The 19,631-nt window shown below is 41.7% G+C and overlaps 1 protein-coding gene across 2 annotated transcripts; it reads left to right on the top strand.

The window, feature by feature from the left end:
• Window positions 1-417: 417 nt before the first annotated feature.
• Window positions 418-19,263, top strand: LOC104116575 (ubiquitin carboxyl-terminal hydrolase 25). 2 transcript variants are annotated; one of them, XR_690882.4, is made up of 9 exons: window positions 418-952; window positions 1,489-1,969; window positions 2,048-2,123; window positions 2,202-2,294; window positions 12,902-12,988; window positions 13,319-14,187; window positions 14,964-15,089; window positions 18,490-18,661; window positions 18,751-18,929. XR_690882.4 is itself a non-coding variant. In XM_009627461.4 (9 exons), exons 1-8 carry the CDS (start codon window positions 772-774, stop codon window positions 18,608-18,610), a joined length of 2,034 nt encoding a protein of 677 aa, XP_009625756.1. In that variant the 5' UTR covers window positions 418-771; the 3' UTR covers window positions 18,611-18,623; window positions 18,751-19,263. The 2 variants fall into 2 exon arrangements, 1 of the variants encoding a protein (XP_009625756.1); XM_009627461.4 differs by having other exon boundaries at window positions 18,490-18,623; window positions 18,751-19,263.
• Window positions 19,264-19,631: the final 368 nt, after the last annotated feature.

The following is a 19,631-nucleotide window of genomic DNA, read 5'->3' as shown; positions in this document are numbered from 1 at the left end:
CCTCTCACACCTCCTAACAGGAGTATCAATTTTTCTCCTCTTAACATGTCCAAACCATCTCAACCTCGACTTCTGCATCTTGTTCTCAATAGAGGCTACTCCACTTTGTCCCGAATTATTTCATTCATAATCTTATCCCTCCTGGTACATCCAATCATGTATCTCAACACCCTCATCTCAGTTACTCTTCATCTTCTATACATGAGAGTTTTTGACTGACCAACACTCAACCCTATACAGCATAGTTGGTCGGACCACTACCTATAAACGTTGGCGGCACATTCTTATCCAAAACAAACAGTGAATAGAAAATGAAAAAAGAAAAAAGAAAAAAGAAAAAAAGGGCAGGCCCGAAGGCAAGGAAGGACAAAAGAGGATTGGGAGTTGGGAAGAAGGGTACGTCTGTCTTATGGGGGGTGGGTGGGGGGACTTCTCTGTTTTCACACTCTCCTCGTCTTCTCTTTCTTTATACAACGACCCAATACAAAACATACTAACGCCACACTATTATTTACCCACCCCGAAAAACAAATTGTATATATAGAGAATTATATGCCAATTTGAAACCACAATTAAACATCTCATTATTCTGGAAATCTCCCTCCCTCAACCAAAATTTGGAAAAAACCTAACAGGAGAAAAAGAAAAGCGAAACGTAGAAAGAGAGATAGAGAGAGAGGAATTCGAGGCGATGCGATCGTGGTGGCTGCGGCTTTGGGGCAGCCCATACGCGGCGGTGCTGGCGGCGGAGGAAGAAGAATTAGGTCGTTAATGGCCTATTTGCTGCAAATGAATTGGCAGCCGAATCTGCTCAGCCAGAGACGCAAAACTGGTCCACCGTTAGGGCTCAAAAACCTCGGCAATACCTGTTATCTCAACTCCGTTCTTCAGTGCCTCACTTACACCCCTCCCCTTGCCTTTTTCTGCCTCCAATCTCAACATTCCTCTTCTTGTAATTCCTCCACTATTTATTTATTATACTCATCTTTATTGTGTGTGCGCCTCTGTGTGTGTGTTGTTGGGGGGGGGGGGTGTATTTTTACTTCGTACATGGGCTAAGCCAATTTGTTTGAGCATTCAATCATTACATGCCCAATTTGAGCAGGACTATAATTGGAATTCATATTGCCGACTCCAATTAGCTTGGTATTGAGGCATGGTAGTTATTATGGTTATTGAGGATTCCTGTAGTCGACCCTGATAGTTTGAGATTGAGCTGTTGGTTTTTAAGTTTATTGAGGATTCACATAATATAAGTCTGATTACTTTGGTTTGAGGCTTGGTATTTGTTATGATTATTGAGGATTCATATCACTGACTCAAGTCACTCAATTAGTTTCGAATTGAAGCATGATATTTGTAGTATATTATAGAGCTGACATAAACTAATCTTTATGATTGATGCATAGTTGGCTTAGCACTTGAATGTTTGATTGATGCCCTAGTTTTTAGCTTTTCTTGAAATAAAGATGTCCTTCTATTGTGCAGGTGATTCTGGAGCTACAGCTGCTTCAGAGAAGAAGAGTGAATGTCCTTTCTGCATATTAGAGAAGCGAATAGCTAGGTCTTTGAGTCTTGAATCAGCCCTAGATACTCCGTCTAAGATTAATAATTGCTTAAAGATTTTCGCCCAGCATTTTAGGTATGGGAGACAAGAGGATGCCCATGAATTCTTGCGCTATGTCATTGACGCTTGCCACAACACCTGTTTGCGGTTGAAGAAGTTGCAGCAGCAAAGAAGGAAGGGTGGTGGTGCCGATGGGAATGGAAATACCATTGTTAAGGAAATCTTCGGGGGTGCTTTACAGAGCCAGGTCAAGTGCTTGTCATGTGGTGCTGAGTCAAATAAGGTGGACGAGATCATGGATATAAGTCTTGATGTGTTGCACAGTAGCTCCCTCAAAGATGCTATGCAGAGATTTTTTCGGCCCGAGGTTTTGGATGGCAATAATAAGTACAAGTGTGAGAAGTGAGTATTTTATCCCTCTTTCTTGATACATATTTTATGATAACTGTGCTGTTGGACTGAGGACTTATGCTTGTTTAGCTGTAAGAAATTGGTGACAGCAAGGAAGCAAATGTCGATTCATCAAGCGCCAAATGTTCTTGTCATTCAGCTCAAGGTGCAAAATTGTTGGAATGTTTATCTTTTCTATTTTATATTCAACTGCCAATGCTAACTTTGCTTTGGTTATGGATAGAGGTTTGAAGGAATATATGGTGGGAAGATCGATAAGCCTATTGCTTTTGAGGAGTTTCTAGTGCTTTCAAGCTACATGTGCAAAGCGAGTCAGGTATGTGTGTAAAGATTAAGTTCAACATATACTGTTTTGCTCCCCACCATTGGGTTAATTCTTTCCCAATTAAATTCAAACCATCTTCTGCTGAAGATGTTCTAGCGTGGTGCCAAGTAAAACTTTTATTTTACCATTCTTTTTGAAGAAATAGTTATGTGGTATTGGTATTTTTTCAGTATTAGTGCACTTCACCGGAGCCTACCATGTCAGTTTGTTTTCAAAATGGGTAACCTTTTATGCCAATGAGTTTTGTGTCTTTGATTTTTCGCCATTTAACTTGACTATGATTTCACATGTAACTGAAATGTCCTTGTTATAGCCGGATAGGCTACACGTAGGCATCAATACATGGCGTTCTCTCGATTTCTAACTCTAGATATAGTTGTTAAGGCAGAGAATTTATCTTCGGCATCTGTGATGTTTTCTCTTCATTTTGGCGATTCGTCTTTTTTTTTAATCCTAGGAGACCTAAAAGTTTTAAATAACACAACAACAACAACAATAACAACAAACACGGTATAATCCCACATAGTGGGGTCCAGGGAGGATAGTGTGTACGCAGCCTTACCCCTACCTTGTAGAGATAGAGAAGTTGTTTCCAATAGACCCTCTACTCAGTGAAACATAAGCATCACATTCATAAAGAGAAAAACAAGAAGCGCAACAACGAGAAGCCATGTAAAAGCAGCATAAATAACAACCAGATAGTAAGATGACCGAAATGAGAGAAACAACAGGTAGTCATAGAAATCTAATACCAACAGAATACGAAAGTACATACTAATACTATTGGTATGAACAAGGAGAACACTCAACTAACTAATCTACTACCCTAATCTTCGATCTCCACACCTTCCTATCAAGGGTCATGTCCTCGGTCAGCTGAAACTGTGCCATGTCTTGCCTAATCACCTCTCCCCAATTCTTTTTCGGCCTACCTCTACCTCTTCTTAGGCCTTCCAATGTCAACCTCTCACATCTCCCTACCGAGGCATTTGTGCAATGCCCAAACCATCTGAGCCTCGTTTCCCACATCTTGTCCTCAATAGGGGCAACACCTACCTCGTCCCGAATAACTTCATTTCTAATCCTATCTAGCCTTGTGTGCCCGCACATCCATCTCAACATCCTCATCTCTGCTACCTTCATCTTCTGGACATGGGCGCTCCTGACTGGCTAACATTCAGTCCCATACAACATAGTCGGCCTGACCACCACTCTGTAGAACTTACCTTTAAGTTTTGCTGGAACCTTCTTATCACACAAAACACCGAAAGCAAGTCTTCATTTCATCTATCCAGCCCTAATACGGTGTGCAACATCTTCGTTGATCTCCCTATTCCCCTGTAAAATAGACCCAAGTGTCACGTCCTTAGTAATTAACTAAGTACACGTGCGACACTTGACAATTTGCTCACGTTCTTGTTATGCCAAGTCAGCCTTACTACACTCAAGATCGCTAAGAGAATGGTAGAAAGAACACAAGAGAATTGTTAATGGAAGCTTTGTATTAGAGAGAAATTGAATTGTTTGCTTGATGAATTACAAATGAATGGCCTCCTTTATATACTAGTCTCCTTAGGGGCTAGTGTGCAAATATTAATTGTTACACAAGTCCTTAATATTTACAAGATAAGGGCTTTCTCTAGAATTCTCTACAAGCCTAGAAGATTCCAAGGACTTTCCTAGCAAATCCATAAACATCTAGGATCTTCCAAAGGAAATGTCCATACTTCTCTAGAATCTTCTCACAAATGCAAGCATTCCTCCTATGTAAGCTTCCACATGGCATTAATATATGCCAAATGGCACTTATGTGGCATGATGACATGGCGAGTCATCACACTCTCCCCCACCTAATGTTGCGACGACCGCGGCGCAATGTTGCTGCATAAACTCTCGGATCTTATCTTTGAATTGCCATAAATCTTCATAACGTTCCCATGTGGCCTCCTCCGGTGATTGCCCCTTCCAATGGACGAGGAACATTGCGGTGGCTTTTTGCCCTTGTTTTCGCCTGGCCTGGTAATCAATAATAGCCTCAATCTCCCGGTCGTGCGAGGCGGTGATAGTAATAGGCGCTCGACTTGATTGGCCCCTACTTGGATCATCATTGTCTTCATGATAGGGCTTAAACATGCTGGCATGGAAGACAGGGTAGATCTTAAGATATGATGGCATGTCAAGCTTGTATGAGATCTTGCCTACCTTGGCGACTATCTTAAATGGCCCCTCATACTTGCGAATCAGATTCTGATGCATGCCTCGTAGTGCCTTAAACTGTCTTGGATTAAACTTCACCATGACCATGTCCCCAACTCTATAGTCTGTGGGGAGCCGCTTACGATGTGCAAACTTCTTCATCTTCTTAGCTGCCTTATCCAAGTAGGATTTAGCAGTGTCAAGCTGCTCCTCCCATCCTTTAGCCATATGATAAGCCCCCAAACTCTTTCCCTCGAACGCGGCTGGTAATGAATGTGGAGTTTGTGGCTGTTGGCCTGTGGCTAGCTCAAATGGTGTCCGTCCCGTGGACTCACTCCGCTGCAAGTTATAAGAGAATTGGGCGATGTCTAGGAGCCTTGACCAATCTTTCTGATGCGCGCTTACATAATGCCTCAAGTAGCATTCTAGTAAGGCATTGACCCGTTCCGTTTGTCCATCTGTCTGTGGGTGAAAACTAGTGGAAAAGTGCAGTTCCGTGCCAAGTATATCGAATAATTCTCTCCAAAAGTTCCCAGTAAAACGGGGGTCTCGATCACTGATAATATGCCTTGGTAAGCCCCAATAATTCACCACATTCTTAAAGAATAGCTTGGCGGCTTCTTTGGCGGTGCAACCTGGTGTGGCGGGCATGAAGGTGGCATATTTGAAAAATCTATCCACCACCATAATAGTACCATAACCGTAGGCAAGTGATAAAGTCCATAGTCACGCTCTCCCATGGACGCTCTGCAACTGGTAGTGGCTCCAAAAGTCCTCCGGGTTTTTGTTGCTCAACCTTGTCCTGTTGACAGACAAGACAAGTCTGCACATAACACTCTATGTCATCTCGCATGCGTGGCCAATAGTAGACTGACTCAACCAAGGCCCTAGTGCGACGTTGGCCTGGATGACCAGCCCACATTGTGTCATGACTCTCCCTTATAATCCGCCGTCTAATGTCTCCAAACTTAGGCACGTAGACCCGCCGACCTGTGGTAAGTAGTAGGCCGTCTTCGACCCAAAAACGTCTCGTATTGCCCTGGTTGGCTAACTCGATAAGTTGTTTGGCTGCTGGATCATGTTGCATGCCTTCTTTTATAGCCTCACGAATGTCCCATCTTGTTGAAGTGATTGCAGCAAGCTCGGCTTTCCGGCTCAAGGCATCGGCTACAACGTTACCTTTGCCCGGCTTATACTCTAGTACATAATCAAATTCGGCCAAGAAATCCTGCCACCGAGCCTGTTTTGGGGTGAGCTTCTTCTGCGTCTGAAAGTAGCTAGTAGCTACATTGTCGGTCTTGACCACGAACCTCGACCCAAGCAAATAATGTCGCCATGTACGAAGGCAATGCACAATAGCAGTCATCTCCTTCTCTTGCACTGTGTAACGCCGCTCCGTCTCATTTAACTTGCGACTCTCAAATGCTATGGGATGCTTATCCTGCATCAAGACACCCCCAATGGGAAAATCTGAGGCATCTGTATGCACCTCAAATGTCTTGGCAAAGTCAGGTAATGCCAAGACTGGCTCCTCTGTTACAGCTGTCTTGAGGTCTTCAAACGCCCTTTGACAATGCTCCGTCCAAACCCATGGCTTGTTCTTCTTTAGCAACTCAGTCAATGGTGCGACCTTTGCTGAGTAGCCACAGATGAACCGACGATAGTAGTTAACAAGGCCAAGGAAGGATCTCAACTCAGTTACCTTTATAGGTGCCTCCCACTCCTGGATAGCACGTACCTTAGCCTCGTCCATGCGTAGCTCGCCATTGCTAATAACATGGCCTAAGAAGTGCACCTTTGATTGTGCAAACTCGCATTTCTCCCTCTTGATGTATAGCCCGTTCTCCCGCAAGACTTGGAAAACCTTCCTTAAGTGCTTCATGTGCTCTTCCAAGGTGTTGCTGTAGATGACTATGTCGTCTAGGTAGACTACCACGAACTGATCAAGGTAGGGATGGAAAATCTTATTCATAAGGGTGCAAAATGTGGCAGGTGCATTGGTTTAAGCCGAAAGGCATCACCAACCACTCAAAGGCTCCATATCTCGTCACACATGTTGTCTTTGGCTCATCCCCCTCTGCAATGCGAACCTGGTAGTAGCCCTTGCGAAGATCCACCTTGGTAAAATACTTGGCTTGCCCAAGTCTATCGAATAAGTCAGCAATGAGCGGGATTGGGTACTTATTCTTCACCGTGACCTTATTAAGTGCTCGGTAGTCTATGCATAAGCGTAGTGATCCATCCTTCTTCTTCTGGAACAATACTGGTGCGCCGAAAGGTGCCTTTGATGGGCGAATGTGACCAGCATCTAGCAACTCTTTCAATTGTTTCCTAAGCTCCTCTAGCTCGGGCGGTGCCATACAATATGGGGCAAATGCGGGTGGCTTAGCCCCTGGCTCCAACTCAATCTTGTGATCCACCTCTCGCCTAGGCGGCAAGTGTTTAGGCAACTCCTCGGGCATGACATCTTTGTTTTCCTCAAGCAACTTCTCTATGCAAGGTGGCAGTGTCTCTTGAAAACTCTTGTCTTCCTCCAGACTTGCGATGGTTGCCACGAACGTCGACTCCCCCTTCTTGATCCCCTTTATAACCTGCATAGCTGAGAGTTGTGCTTGGCTCTGTCCGTGTGGCATAGACACTGTAGGTACCATGCAAGCTCCTTCTCGCTCCATAACCAAGAGATGTTGGAGGTAGGGTTCGATCAAAGTATGACAATGTCTAAAGAACTCTTGTCCCAATATGATGTCAAAGATATCCATAGCGGTTACGGTAAAGTTTGTCATACCTTTTCAAGTTCCCAATTTGACACCAACTCCATTAGCTACCCCACGAGCATTTTGTACCTCGGCATTCACGGTCTTGACGCGGGAGTTGGTTGGAGCAAGCTTCAATTCTAGTCTTTTTGCGGCAGCCTCAGTCACGAAATTATGAGTTGCTCCAGTATCCACCATTGCACGAGCAGGCTTGTTGTTGATGGTGAGATCCACGTACTGGTTTCCATTCTCGGTAGGTTGGATAGATTGCTTTGTGACAGCACCGCATAATCCGATCATACCTAATTGTGCGGTTCCCGAACTCTCTCCTTGCGGCTGCTCCTTCCGTTCACGGACCATGGCGTTAAGGCTCTTTAGGTCGGGACAATTCCTGAAGCTGTGAGGCCCTCCGCATATGTAACATCCCTTCTTCTCGGCCTGCGCTTTCTTCTCGGCGTACCCCTGACGGCCACTCAACTTTTTGGAATCTTGAGTCTTGTAGTATTGTTGTTGTATCTCCTTGCCTTTGCCACGGTCTCCCCCACCTTTGACATTGTTAAACTTTGATTCTTTGACTTTCCCTTTGTCGTGTTTGTCATGCCTGAAATCCATCAATGATTCGGCCTCCACTATGGCTTGGTCTATATTTGCGACTTGCCGGCGTTGTAACTCCTGTTTAGCCCAATTTTGCAACCCGTCCATGAAGTGGAACAACAAGTCATCATTGGTCAGGTTGGGGATTTGAAGCATAAGGGTAGTGAATTCCTTAACATAGACACGTATGCTCCCTGTTTGCTTCAACTCCCTAAGTTTGCGCCTTGCCTCGTACAAGACATTGTTTAGAAAGAACTGTCGCTTGAACTCGGCTTTGAACTGATCCCACGTGCTAATAGTACATATACCTTTATCCACGTCGGCCATCTTCATTCTCCACCATAGCATGGCAGTATCTGAGAGGTACAACACCGCAGTGTTGATCATGGCCTCGTCGTCCTTCACTTTGCCATGCTTGAAGTAGTTCTTCAAGTGCCAAAGGAAGTTTTCCACTTCTTGCGCATCACGAACACCTTTGAACACCGGGGGTTTGGGAGCCTCGATCTTGGCCTCCCTCGTCACCACAACATTGCTAGCTGCCTCGGTCACGCCAGCACTAACATGCTCCTCGAGTGACTCTATCTTTGCCTTCATAGCATCGATAGTACTCAAAGCCTCCATGAGTTTGCACTCTAAGGCAGTGATAGTTTGCCTTAGTTCCATCTCGGTCTGTGTACGTCCCTCCAAGTCATTTCGGATGCTCTCAATCTCTTCAAGAGTGTGCCCTTAAGAACACTAAGGGTGCCTTCCACCTTCCCCAAGCGTTGGCCAAAGATCTCCACGGCGTCCATCCCCGCGTTCATCTTCATCACCCACTCTTTACCGAGCGAGACGTCCTCAGGCAGGACCTCCACTTCATCCTCGCTCGCCTCAGTGGCAGATGGTTCTTGGGATGTAAGCCCTTCGTTTGACACAACCTCAGGTGGCACCTCCTGGCCCTTGTTGGTGGCATTTCTCTTTTTGTTACGGCCGCTCTTGCCAGCAGCATCCTGGATGACGTTGGCTTGAGTGTTGGCAGCGTTAATTTCTCCGTCGTTCGCCATTCCCTTAGTCGCAACCTTTGCTCTGATACCACGTTGTCACGTCCTTAGTAATTAACTAAGTACACGTGCGGCACTTGACAATTTGTTCACGTTCTTGTTATGCCAAGTCAGCCTTACTACACTCAAGATCGCTAAGAGAATGGTAGAAAGAACACAAGAGAATTGTTAATGGAAGCTTTGTATTAGAGAGAACTTGAATTGTTTGCTTGATGAATTACAAATGAATGGCCTCCTTTATATACTAGTCTCCTAGGGGCTAGTGTGCAAATATTAATTGTTACACAAGTCCTTAATATTTACAAGATAAGGGCTTTCTCTAGAATTCTCTACAAGCCTAGAAGATTCCAAGGACTTTCCTAGCAAATCCATAAACATCTAGGATCTTCCAAAGGAAATGTCCATACTTCTCTAGAATCTTCTCACAAATGCAAGCATTCCTCCTATGTAAGCTTCCACATGGCATTAATATATGCCAAATGGCACTTATGTGGCATGATGACATGGCGAGTCATCACACAAGGTACTTAAAACTTTCTCTCTTAGGTATGAATTGTGAATCCAGCCTCACCTCTCATTTCACTCCCCGAGTCGCCCCATTGAACTTACACTCTAATTATTTTGTTTTAGTCCTACTCAACTTGAAATTTTTAGACTCCAGGGTCTGCTTCGTCAATCAATACAATGTCATCTGCAAATAACATGCACCACGACACCTCCCCTTGAATATGGCGCGCCAGTACGTCCATTGCCGGGGCAAACAAAAAAGGGCTGGGTGCCGACCCTTGGTGCAACCCCATCATGATCGGGAAGTGATCCGAGTCCCGTCCTACTGTCCTTACCCGTGTCTTAGTTCCATCATACATGTCTTTAATCGCCCTAATGTATGCCATAGGTACACCTCTAGCCTCCCAAACATCTCTATAGGACCTCCCTCTGGACTTTATCATAAGCCTTTTTTAAGTCGATGAACACCATATGCAAGTCTCTCTTCCTCTTCCTATACCGCTCCATCAATCTCTTAACAAGATGAATGACTTCGTAGTCGAATGCCCCGGCATAAACCCGAACTGGTTCTCGGAAATAGACACACTCCTCCTCACCCTCAGCTTCACCACCCTCTCCCAGACTTTCATAGTATGGCTAAGCAGCTTGATACCTCAATAGTTGTTGCAATTTTGGATATCACCTTTGTTCTTGTACAAAGGAACCATCGTACTCCACCTCTATTCTTTCGGGCATCTTCTTCGTCCTAAAAATGACATTAAATAACCTAGTGAGCCACTCAAAGATCGTCCTGCCCCCACTTTTCCAAAACTCTACCGGGATTTCATCTGACCTAGTCGCTTTCCCTCTGCTCATCTTACGCATAGCCCCCTTGACCTCTACACAAAGTCGCAACGACTCTCGAAGGATTCCAAAACCCCCAGCACAATGTTCCTGTCCCCTTCCTCGTTCAAGAGACCATTGAAGTAAGTTTGCCACCTCTGCGGATATGCCCCTCATCCAACAAAACTCTACCTTCTTCGTGCACTTCACTTGGTCCAAGTCACGGGCCTTCCTTTCTCTCACCTTGGCCAGCCTGAGTAGCCTCTTATCCCCCGCCTTTGCCCTTAAGTTCTTCATACAAACGACCAAATCCTGCAGTCTTAGCCACCGTAGTTGCTAACTTTGCTTCCTTATTAGCCATCTTATACCACTCCCTACTCGTCCTCTTCTCCTCCTCGTCTACGCTTTCCACTAGCTTCAGATACACCGCTTTCTTGCTTTTCACTTTTCTTTGGATCTCTCCATTCCACCACTAGTCTCTTTTGTGACCACTAGAGTAACCCTTCGGGACCCCTAATACCTCTCTAGCAGCTTCCCTAATGCAATGCGCAGTCGTGGTCCACATAATGCTCACATCCCCGCTACTCCTCCAAGCCCCCATAGTCAGCAGCTTAACCCCTAACTCCTGTGCTTTGTCTTCAGTCGAGGCATTTATTAAAAAATGTTTAAGGCAATCACAAGCTTATCTAGGTCAACTGGAGGGGTTGTTTGGTGGCCCAGATGGACATTAAGATAGTATTTGTTTGATAAGGTAAAGGTGATCTATTATCAAGATGAACCAAGATGGTACTACAAAAATAAAGGAGGATATTAAGATAGTATTATTGCCCTCTCCCCTTGGGTTTGGTAAGTCGAAGTAATACAGGGTATAATCAACAATCTGTCATGTTTGATCCAAAACTCTGATTGCCCTTGAAAAAAATTACATTCTTGATTGCAAAGGTTAGTGTAGAGTTATAACACGATTATGATGTGGGGTAGGAGAAAAGAAGGGGGGGGGGTACTCAAGAGGGTGGAGCTGCCACCAATGATAAATCATCAAGGTATTGAAAGAGTAAGAGATGATGATCTTAGGGTATGCGAGGAGGAAGCACTGATGCTAATAGTTTGAATAAGGGAGCTATAAATGTGTCAGTGAAGATGCCAGGATGGGTGAGAGCTACCGGAGGGAGGATGGGAGACTATGATGTTGCTCCATACTGGTGTAACTGGGAGAGAGGAACAAGAGGGAAGAAGAAGGGACAAAAATGAGCTGGGTTTGATCTTGTCCCATCTGTAATAGTTTATCAAAACACCTTTGTTAGACAATTGCCCTGTCTTACTAATTCCTCAATTGTTAATACCACTGCTTGGGAAAATCAATGCGGGGAGGCCCTTTTATTAAATTCCAACTGGGAACAAGGGAATACTGCTGTGATAATTCACTTGGATTTGGAATGTATACATTTGGTTTATGGGTTATCCAATTAAGACTAATGCCGTGTCTTACCAATTCTTGAATTGTTACTACCACGTCTTGGACAAATCAAGATAGGGTGGCACTAGTAAGAAATTCCAACTATGTAATAACCAACATTGGGAGCTAGGGAATACTGATGTGATAATTCATTTGGATTTGGAATCTATGCAGGTAGTTTTTGGGGTTTCCAATCAAAATCACAGGTGCAAATTTCATAGCTTGCTCGCACTTTCTCTACACTGTCTGTAAATCTGCTTAGAAGAAAGTGCTAAACTGCATAGTTTTAATACAGGATAGTAATTCTACTAATATTTACTTTTAATCCAAAAAAAGACACTGTGGTTTTTTCTGCTAATGGCTTCCGTTCTTCCTTGCTCTAACATATGCATATTTTCCATTCTTCGAGTTGGGAAATCTGTGGTCTTATATGTACCCAATTCTGGATTTAGGCAATTTCATGATATTAACAGATGGGATTAGAATCTTAATTGGAGAAGGTAAACTGGATGGGGTTGTGCGTCTCAGGGAGTTGGTTTGTGTATTGTTTTTGGGAGAGAGACACTATTTTTTGGCATTCTTTTTTCTTGTTTTTTGTCTTGAAAGACCTACAATCTCTTGGAATCATTGTAGACTTTTCGAAAGATAGGGCACACTGGAAGAAATAGATTTATTTTGATGAAGAAAGAAAGGAGATGATTATATAGGCGATACCAGGTAGCTGTGAGTATATTTTAGTCATGTTAATACATTTACTTTTAGCTGTATGCCTTTTAGGAGTCTTTTAGCCCTATTAGAGATTCTTATGCTATTAGGAAATATAGGGAACTTCTAGTACTTTTTCATTGTTATTTTATTTTGTATAATGATGGCATGAGATGAATTTAAATGGAGAACATGGTCATTGAGGATTCATATAGCCGACCCTAACTTATTTAGGACTAAGGCGTAGATGTTGTTGATTCATGGTACAATGGATTTTATATTGACTTGCATCAATTTAGGCATAATAGTCTATGGTGCATATATGAGTATTTGACCTATCCTCCTTAAGAATTGTACCTGTAACTCCTGCTGACAGAATAGTAGTGTGCCTATTCGCATTTAAAAAGTTGAACGATGTGGAGTTGCACATCCTCGCTGATTGAACACTCAACTTCTAGTGAATAAGTTGATCAATAAGGTACTTCTGTCTCATAGTCAAGTTACTTTATGTTCCTTATTTTGCAGGATCCTCATCCAGAATACAATCTTTTTGGAACTATTGTCCACTCAGGCTTTTCCCCGGATTCAGGGCATTATTATGCATATATCAAGGTATGCCAGAATCATAGTTGTGAATTTCTACATGGATGACTTCATTTCCTATTAATTTCCCCTCATATTTTTCAAAACAGTAGTCTCAATGTCTCCTGTTGAAGGTAAATTACATTCATAGTTTCTCATGCATAAGCTGTCATGCCGTGAACTCCATTAGTGGGTGGAAAAATATCTGTCTGGCCAAGCTTACAAGAGTCTCAATGTTTTCTTTATTCTTCGTTATTCCTTATTCTGTATATTCAAAGATGATAATAATAAGATGATGGAGCCAATCATAGTTTTGTGTTGCCTGATGTCTGTGTTTTGATTTTGGTTGGCTGTTTACAGGATGCTGTGGGTCGTTGGTACTGCTGTAATGATTCTTTTGTTTCTCTTTCAACCTTGCAAGAAGTGTTGTCAGAGAAGGTGTACATCCTTTTCTTCTCTCGTACCAAGCAGAGGTCACCACCCACCAAGACATGTTTATCAGTTAATGGGTCAAAGTCCAATCATTCCAATGGCTTGGCTAGATCCAAAATCTCGACCTGTGACTTAGCAAAACCGGAAAATGGCAAACACCTTTTAGGCCACCCCTCTGAGAAAGAAAATGTAATGATTTCTAAGGTCAGTAAAGTGCATACGAGCCCAGTGAGGGAGTTGAGCATATTTGAAAGATCTTCCATCAAGAAGATACCTACTTCTGGGAATATCAAAATTATTGTTCATCAAAGAGAATCTGACAATAGAAATGGTGACGTGAGAGCATCAGTTCTTACAGAGAAAGAGGTTACATCATTGCCAGGCAGGAACGGTATTAGGAAAAGTTGTGGTAATGGCCAGATGACAAGATCACATGTCTTGACAAATGGAAATGGGAAACTTCCGAGTGTAGCAACCAGCTCTGTAGCAGACGGTCCCCATAAAGATAATGGTTTGAGTAATGGAAAGACTGCAGGAAGGGATTCATCCGCCAAAGAGGCAAATGGAAATGGCAAAATCCAGAGTGTCGCAACTAATCCCTTGAGGGGAAATGTGCATAAAAATAATGGGGAGAATGATGAAAAGGCAGCTGAGCGGACTTCTGTACAAAAGGAGATGTCAAATGGCCATGTTGAATCCTCTTCTATCTCAGGTTCAAAGAGAAAATTACCAGATGACTGCATCCTGCTTGAGCAAGATGCTCAGTCTCGTGCGAAGGTGGAAGAATTAAAAAAGGAGTATGTTATTCTATCTCTGCATTTCCTGCGGTCCTCGTCCTTAGTATTATTATACTTTAGGGATTGAACTTTTGAACTCATTATACTTGTCCCACATTTGTTAGAACTTGAGGTTATGTGCTGCTAAAATGAAATCGTTATAGTGTTACATTTGATTGCATAGGTCCATAGGGTGCCAAGCATTTTGCCTTACATTATTCTGTCTCTCTTAATTAGGCCAGATATCCTTTGAATTAATAAACTGGAAGCACTCATCCCTTCCGAATCCGTACTTGTCACTACTCACCATTGAATGGAAAACCATTTTGTGTTCTGGTCCATCTCTGCTTTCAGTTTTAGTGGGGAAGTGATTACAGTAAAAAGTCTCTTATCACTGGTTTGGAGGAGAAAAGAAAAAGAAAAAGAGAGTCTAAGACAAGGTTGTGGAGCGGTGTGCGATTTGTGCATTCTCTTGTTCTTCTCAGTTGTTTATGATGTTGGTTACTGATCAGCCATATCTTATCTTGACCTCATTAACAATGTACTGAGAAGAGTTCTGAGGAAGGAAGTTGAGTAGGACATTTTTTTCGATGAAGCCGAGCTGATAAGTTCTAATTTGTTTTGTTGTCAAGCTATGTACATAATTAATGGGGAAGCTCCCTTTTGCTGTCATCTTGTTTGGTGGTTAGAGATAATGAAGTACTTTCTGCTTTCCTAGTCCTGCTAAATAAACTTTTAACAGTATTATCTTGTCTGCTCAAACTGATTTTTAACCCTATCTTTCTAATGAGTTTCAGGCTTCATAAGGAGGCTTCATTAGTTTTAAGAACGTGTGGTTGGTCAGAAGAAGTCTATGCTTTTATGCATTCCAAGAAATCGGGGGCACAAGCAGGCAATGAAGCATCAGACTTTAATGTGAAGAAGTACGTTTCTCTAACTTTGCAGTTTGAATTAGTACATTTAAGAAATAAAGAGTACTTGTTTGTCCTTGAGTCCGAAACTGCTCCCCTCTTCTTTGGTTGTTTCAATACTAAAATTGAGAAATTAGATACTATGGGAAACTTGAACACGTGCTGGGTGCTATTACCTAGTTTTTTTCTTATTCGCTTATTTCGAATTTGTTTGACCTGCTCTCTTTTATGATCACTTTTTTCATTAAATAATGTTGTATTTCACAACCTTCAAAAATGTATCTAACGCTTCTGTGTATGCGCTTACATGTTAGTTCGGTTTTGAGGCGTAGTTGCATATATTTTGGAATTCGGTTTGACATCTTTATATGGATTTGCATGTCCAAACTCTTATCTTTGCGTATTCCTGCCAAATTGAAGCGCAATATCTCATTCAAACTTTCTTCTTTCATCTTTGTGTTGGTCAAACTACGTTGGTTAATTTGGGACGTGGAGTATCTTGCGTAGGGTGATAATGGGAGAAAGATTAAAAGGCGACTTTGAAGTGAATTTACATGTTAAACATGACAAAGTTAATTACTGCCAAGAATATAGATGGAACTTCCAAGACCATTGTATTTTTAACTCTTTCCAATAGAAATCCTACTGTGAAATTAACTCCTCTACTGATTGTTCAGAATTAATGCCTTTGGGGATTCCACGAAAGGGGGAATGGGCAGGGGTTTAAGAAAACATAATTGGTTGGTTTACCAATATCAAAGCTGGTTAAGCTGGGGTTTTAGGTCTTATAAGTTGTATCCATCTGGTTGATTCTATTTGGGTTTAGAAGAGCAGAAGGTTCATTTTTGTTATTTGGTTAAGTTTAATACTCGCTCTTTGGTGGTTGTAGTTCTCCTATTTGGTTTTGGTACAGTTATCAAGGAAAATTAGAACTATAGTCCAAATGATCATAAAATTGATTGTTGCAAAAACTTTGACATTGTTTGTATTGGGAAAAATCGGTCTTACCACGTGGCACAACACAGTAGTGACATATGGTAGGAGTGGTTTGACACCTGTGAGCATGGAAGCTATAGCCGAGAGAGCTGAAGAATCATGGTAGGGGCTGACCATTCAAATACGGGACAAGAGTAACCGAAAGAAATTCACCAAGTATGTATCCGGAACAGACTAAACGTTTCCTATGACTAATTCCGGTACATCCAGGATCCTCCTGAAATCGTGGCCCCCGTCCGTTATGCTATTATGGTTATAGTTAATGGAGATCTCGCCCCCCACTAGCCACATACACAACGTGTAGGCTAGGAACTCGGAACAACTACATCCCACTTAGGTTACAAATACCTTGCTTTATTTACTTGTAACACACACTGAGAACATTGTTATTCTGCTTTATTTATCACTGTTATTCTTCATTTTATTAGACACACTTTGGATAAATCTATTTGCTAGTGACCTAGAAATATAAATTCAATTGTTTATATTTTAAAATCAGTTACATTGTTAGGATTAAAGTTGGTCCCGAAGTATCTCTTTATAATAGAATAATGAGAAAAGCATGGAGAAGTGTGCAGAAGAAGTATCTTGATAAGTGTACCGAAGAAATATCTATATTTAAGAAAGTGGACTAGTTTAGGGACAATCTAAAATAAAAAGAAGGAAGGTGAAATTTCCCTGATCTTTTTCCGTGAAACATACCAAAGACTTTTCTGTTTCCCCTCCTGCATTTTCCTGCTTGAGAAGTTTTTAAAATTAGCCCAACAGTGTTTCGCATTCATAAATAGCCCAGTAGTGCTTCATGGTCTACTCAATAGTGCTTCATAATGAAACTGATGTGTCTAATATTGGTAAATGTACCAAAGAAGGCATTCTTTTTGGTTCTTTTTTCCTTTGGCCTAAAGTTTCTCCGGCCATACTTAATTTAATTTGGGACAAAGAAAGTATTGTTCGCTAACAATATGTTGAACCTTTGTGATTGGTAAAGCTTATTTGGTATTGAAACGAAATGGGCTTGAATGGAATGGATTTACTGCAGATGAATCTTATAGTGTCAACCTCTATTAATTTTAGGATTAAGGCATACTTAATTGATTTTTACTGACAGCGATTGGCTATTTGGGTTTTATGGACAGTGATTGGTAAATTGGGTTCTTTTTGGGATGAGGTAAGTGACCACATTCGCCAGAATGTGCAAGTAGCACACATTGAGGATAAAATGAGAAAATGTCGCTTGAAATGGCTTGGTCATGTCATGCGTTGACCTCCAAATGCATCATAGGTATGGGACTGTGGTGAGTGATGAACGTGTCAAAAGGGATGAGGTAGACCTAAACTCACATGGAAGGAAGTTGTCTCCAAAGACCTATAATCTCTTGGAATCAATGCAGATTTAATTCAGACTTAGCGAAAGATAGGGCACACCGGAAGAAAAAGATTTATATGAGTGACACCAATAGTTAGCTATGTTTTAGCGATGTTAATACATTTACATTAGGTCCTATACTTTCTAGGAAAGATGGTTAGTGAGGATTCATATAGCCGACTTTAAAACTGAGGCGTTGTTATTGTATAAGGTAAGTGATCGGCAAGCTCCTTGTTTCTGCTTTTCTTGCTTTAGTGTGTTGCGTGAAGAATGCTCTGTTTTCCCTCTTTGAATCCATGATCTGACTGTTGTAAACTGATAACGAGTAAATATTCCCTGAATCCCCTGGTGGCATCGCCGCTTACATCATGTGCTCTTTGATTTTGCCTCGATCCTTTCCTACATGTCGTCTCCACTGCAAGGGTCAATTTCCAGCTTTTTTCCTTTTTTTTTTTTATATATTTTTTTTTCCAATTTGAAGTGTATGATGTGTGTGAGAAGTGTGCCCTCTAATTTGTTTTGTTGTGCTCCTTGCTCTCGGCTTGCCACTGTATTATTTTCTTATAATCCTTGTAGCTTGTAATGCGAAATGCTTTTGATTAAGAATGTAAAGGAAAAATACCATTCGAGCACCCCAAAAATCATTGTTTCTTATTATTGTAATTATCTTCTTGTTGTTGATGTTGCTGTTAATTTTTGTTGTTTGGAGGTAGCCCGTCGCAGCGAGTAATGCATTATTGATACTTGTACATTGTGGCCGTGATGAACTTGGTTGAGTAAGAATTGCGGTCAATCAAACAAAGAAAAAATGTGAATACAATGGTGGGCTAGAGGTTTACTGATCAATGGATATCATTTGGCTATTGGTCATTTCTTGAACTATAGAAAACCTGTTGAATGTATTTGCTGAACTTGTATTGCACGGGAAATTAGCATGGAGTCCATTACTACTTTTATTCAGAGCTGACGTTGAGACTGACAAGGCTTAAACATGCCTTAATATTCGCAATTTTCTTTTCATCTCACACCAAGAATGTTTTGGTCTTGCAGGAGGTTATTAATTGCAGATGCCAAATCAATGTTTATCTCACGAATTCCTGAATCATTGAAGGGTAGTCTTATTAAACGCCTAACATCAATTAGTCAGGGAAAACCACCCTCCAGTACTTAAGCACTCGCACATGGTAGGTGCAGAAGCATAGTGGTCTTTTCAGGTTTCGAGGTGCAAAAATTATGAGCCTTGGTGGTCATTCAGTTGCTTTGTTTATGGTCCCATTTTTTACGTGAATTGTACATTTGACAATTTTGCAGTCCATCGACAGTGGTGCTGATTTGCTTGGTCTGTATTTTTTGTCACTCGGAGATGTGATGTTAGTTTGTGGTAATGTGGTTGCGAATGGATTGCTAGTGCAGTATATACCATGGTGGAGAAGGTAGCAGATGATAAGTTAGTCTTTGATTTTGTTCACTTCGCCATGAAGTGTCCGAAAGGTGTTCTCTGTGTCCTATCAGTTAAAAGAGGAAATCAAAGCACTAACATCGTATTCTGGTTGAGATTTTCCTTGTGAGACAGGAGTCTGCGGATAGAACACACAAATTCTATTCGTGCCGCACGACATGCCCTTTTTGGCCTTAGTTGAGCATGTATTCCTCATTTTTATGGATGCTTAACAATTTTTCCATAAAATTGTGGTCGGGTTGTATTCTTGTCTAGAGTTGAGGTTTTACTTTTAAACAGACATGATACTACCACTAGATAATTGTTAAGGTAATTCCATATTCATAGTTTTGTAATCCAAATTTCTTATACGTACTGCTTTCATATGTTCCTCGTCTCTGTTGAGTCTATACTAGGTAAAAATTATAGGTGTTCATTTTAGCAATTTATTTGCAGTTGTTTGTGATTGAATCTAAATCATCTTGATTCTTGAGGAGAACCACTCTGGTATGAAAAGAGTGGGCGGGTTTATCTCTAACGAAAGGGAGTTTAATTCTTTTCAAGTAAAAAGGTCTCAATTTATTATCTGTTATCAATATATCACTGACATAAGGAGCATGCCGATGACATAGAATGTGAAGTTATAATACTAACTACTATTATTCTGAGTTTCCAGTCTTATCTGTGGAGATGAAGAGTATCTATCATACTGGTTTGTCTGGTTGCCTTTCAGCATGTCGTGGAAGAATATAGC

The sequence above is a fragment of the Nicotiana tomentosiformis genome, chromosome 7 (genome assembly GCF_000390325.3).
Source record: "Nicotiana tomentosiformis chromosome 7, ASM39032v3, whole genome shotgun sequence".
In the NCBI taxonomy this organism is placed as follows: domain Eukaryota; kingdom Viridiplantae; phylum Streptophyta; class Magnoliopsida; order Solanales; family Solanaceae; genus Nicotiana; species Nicotiana tomentosiformis.
Note: the sequence above shows the minus strand (reverse complement) of the source record. Positions and strands in the feature narration are given on the sequence as shown.

What these genes read in the sequence shown, in the direction of transcription:
- LOC104116575 (XM_009627461.4), top strand. Translation starts at nt 772, where the DNA reads ATGGCCTATTTGCTGCAAATGAATTGGCAGCCGAATCTGCTCAGCCAG. An exon ending in TTCTTGTCATTCAGCTCAAG is followed by an intron (nt 2,124 to 2,201) that starts GTGCAAAATTGT and finishes GGTTATGGATAG; the next exon opens with AGGTTTGAAGGAATATATGG. An exon ending in ATTATTATGCATATATCAAG is followed by an intron (nt 12,989 to 13,318) that starts GTATGCCAGAAT and finishes GGCTGTTTACAG; the next exon opens with GATGCTGTGGGTCGTTGGTA.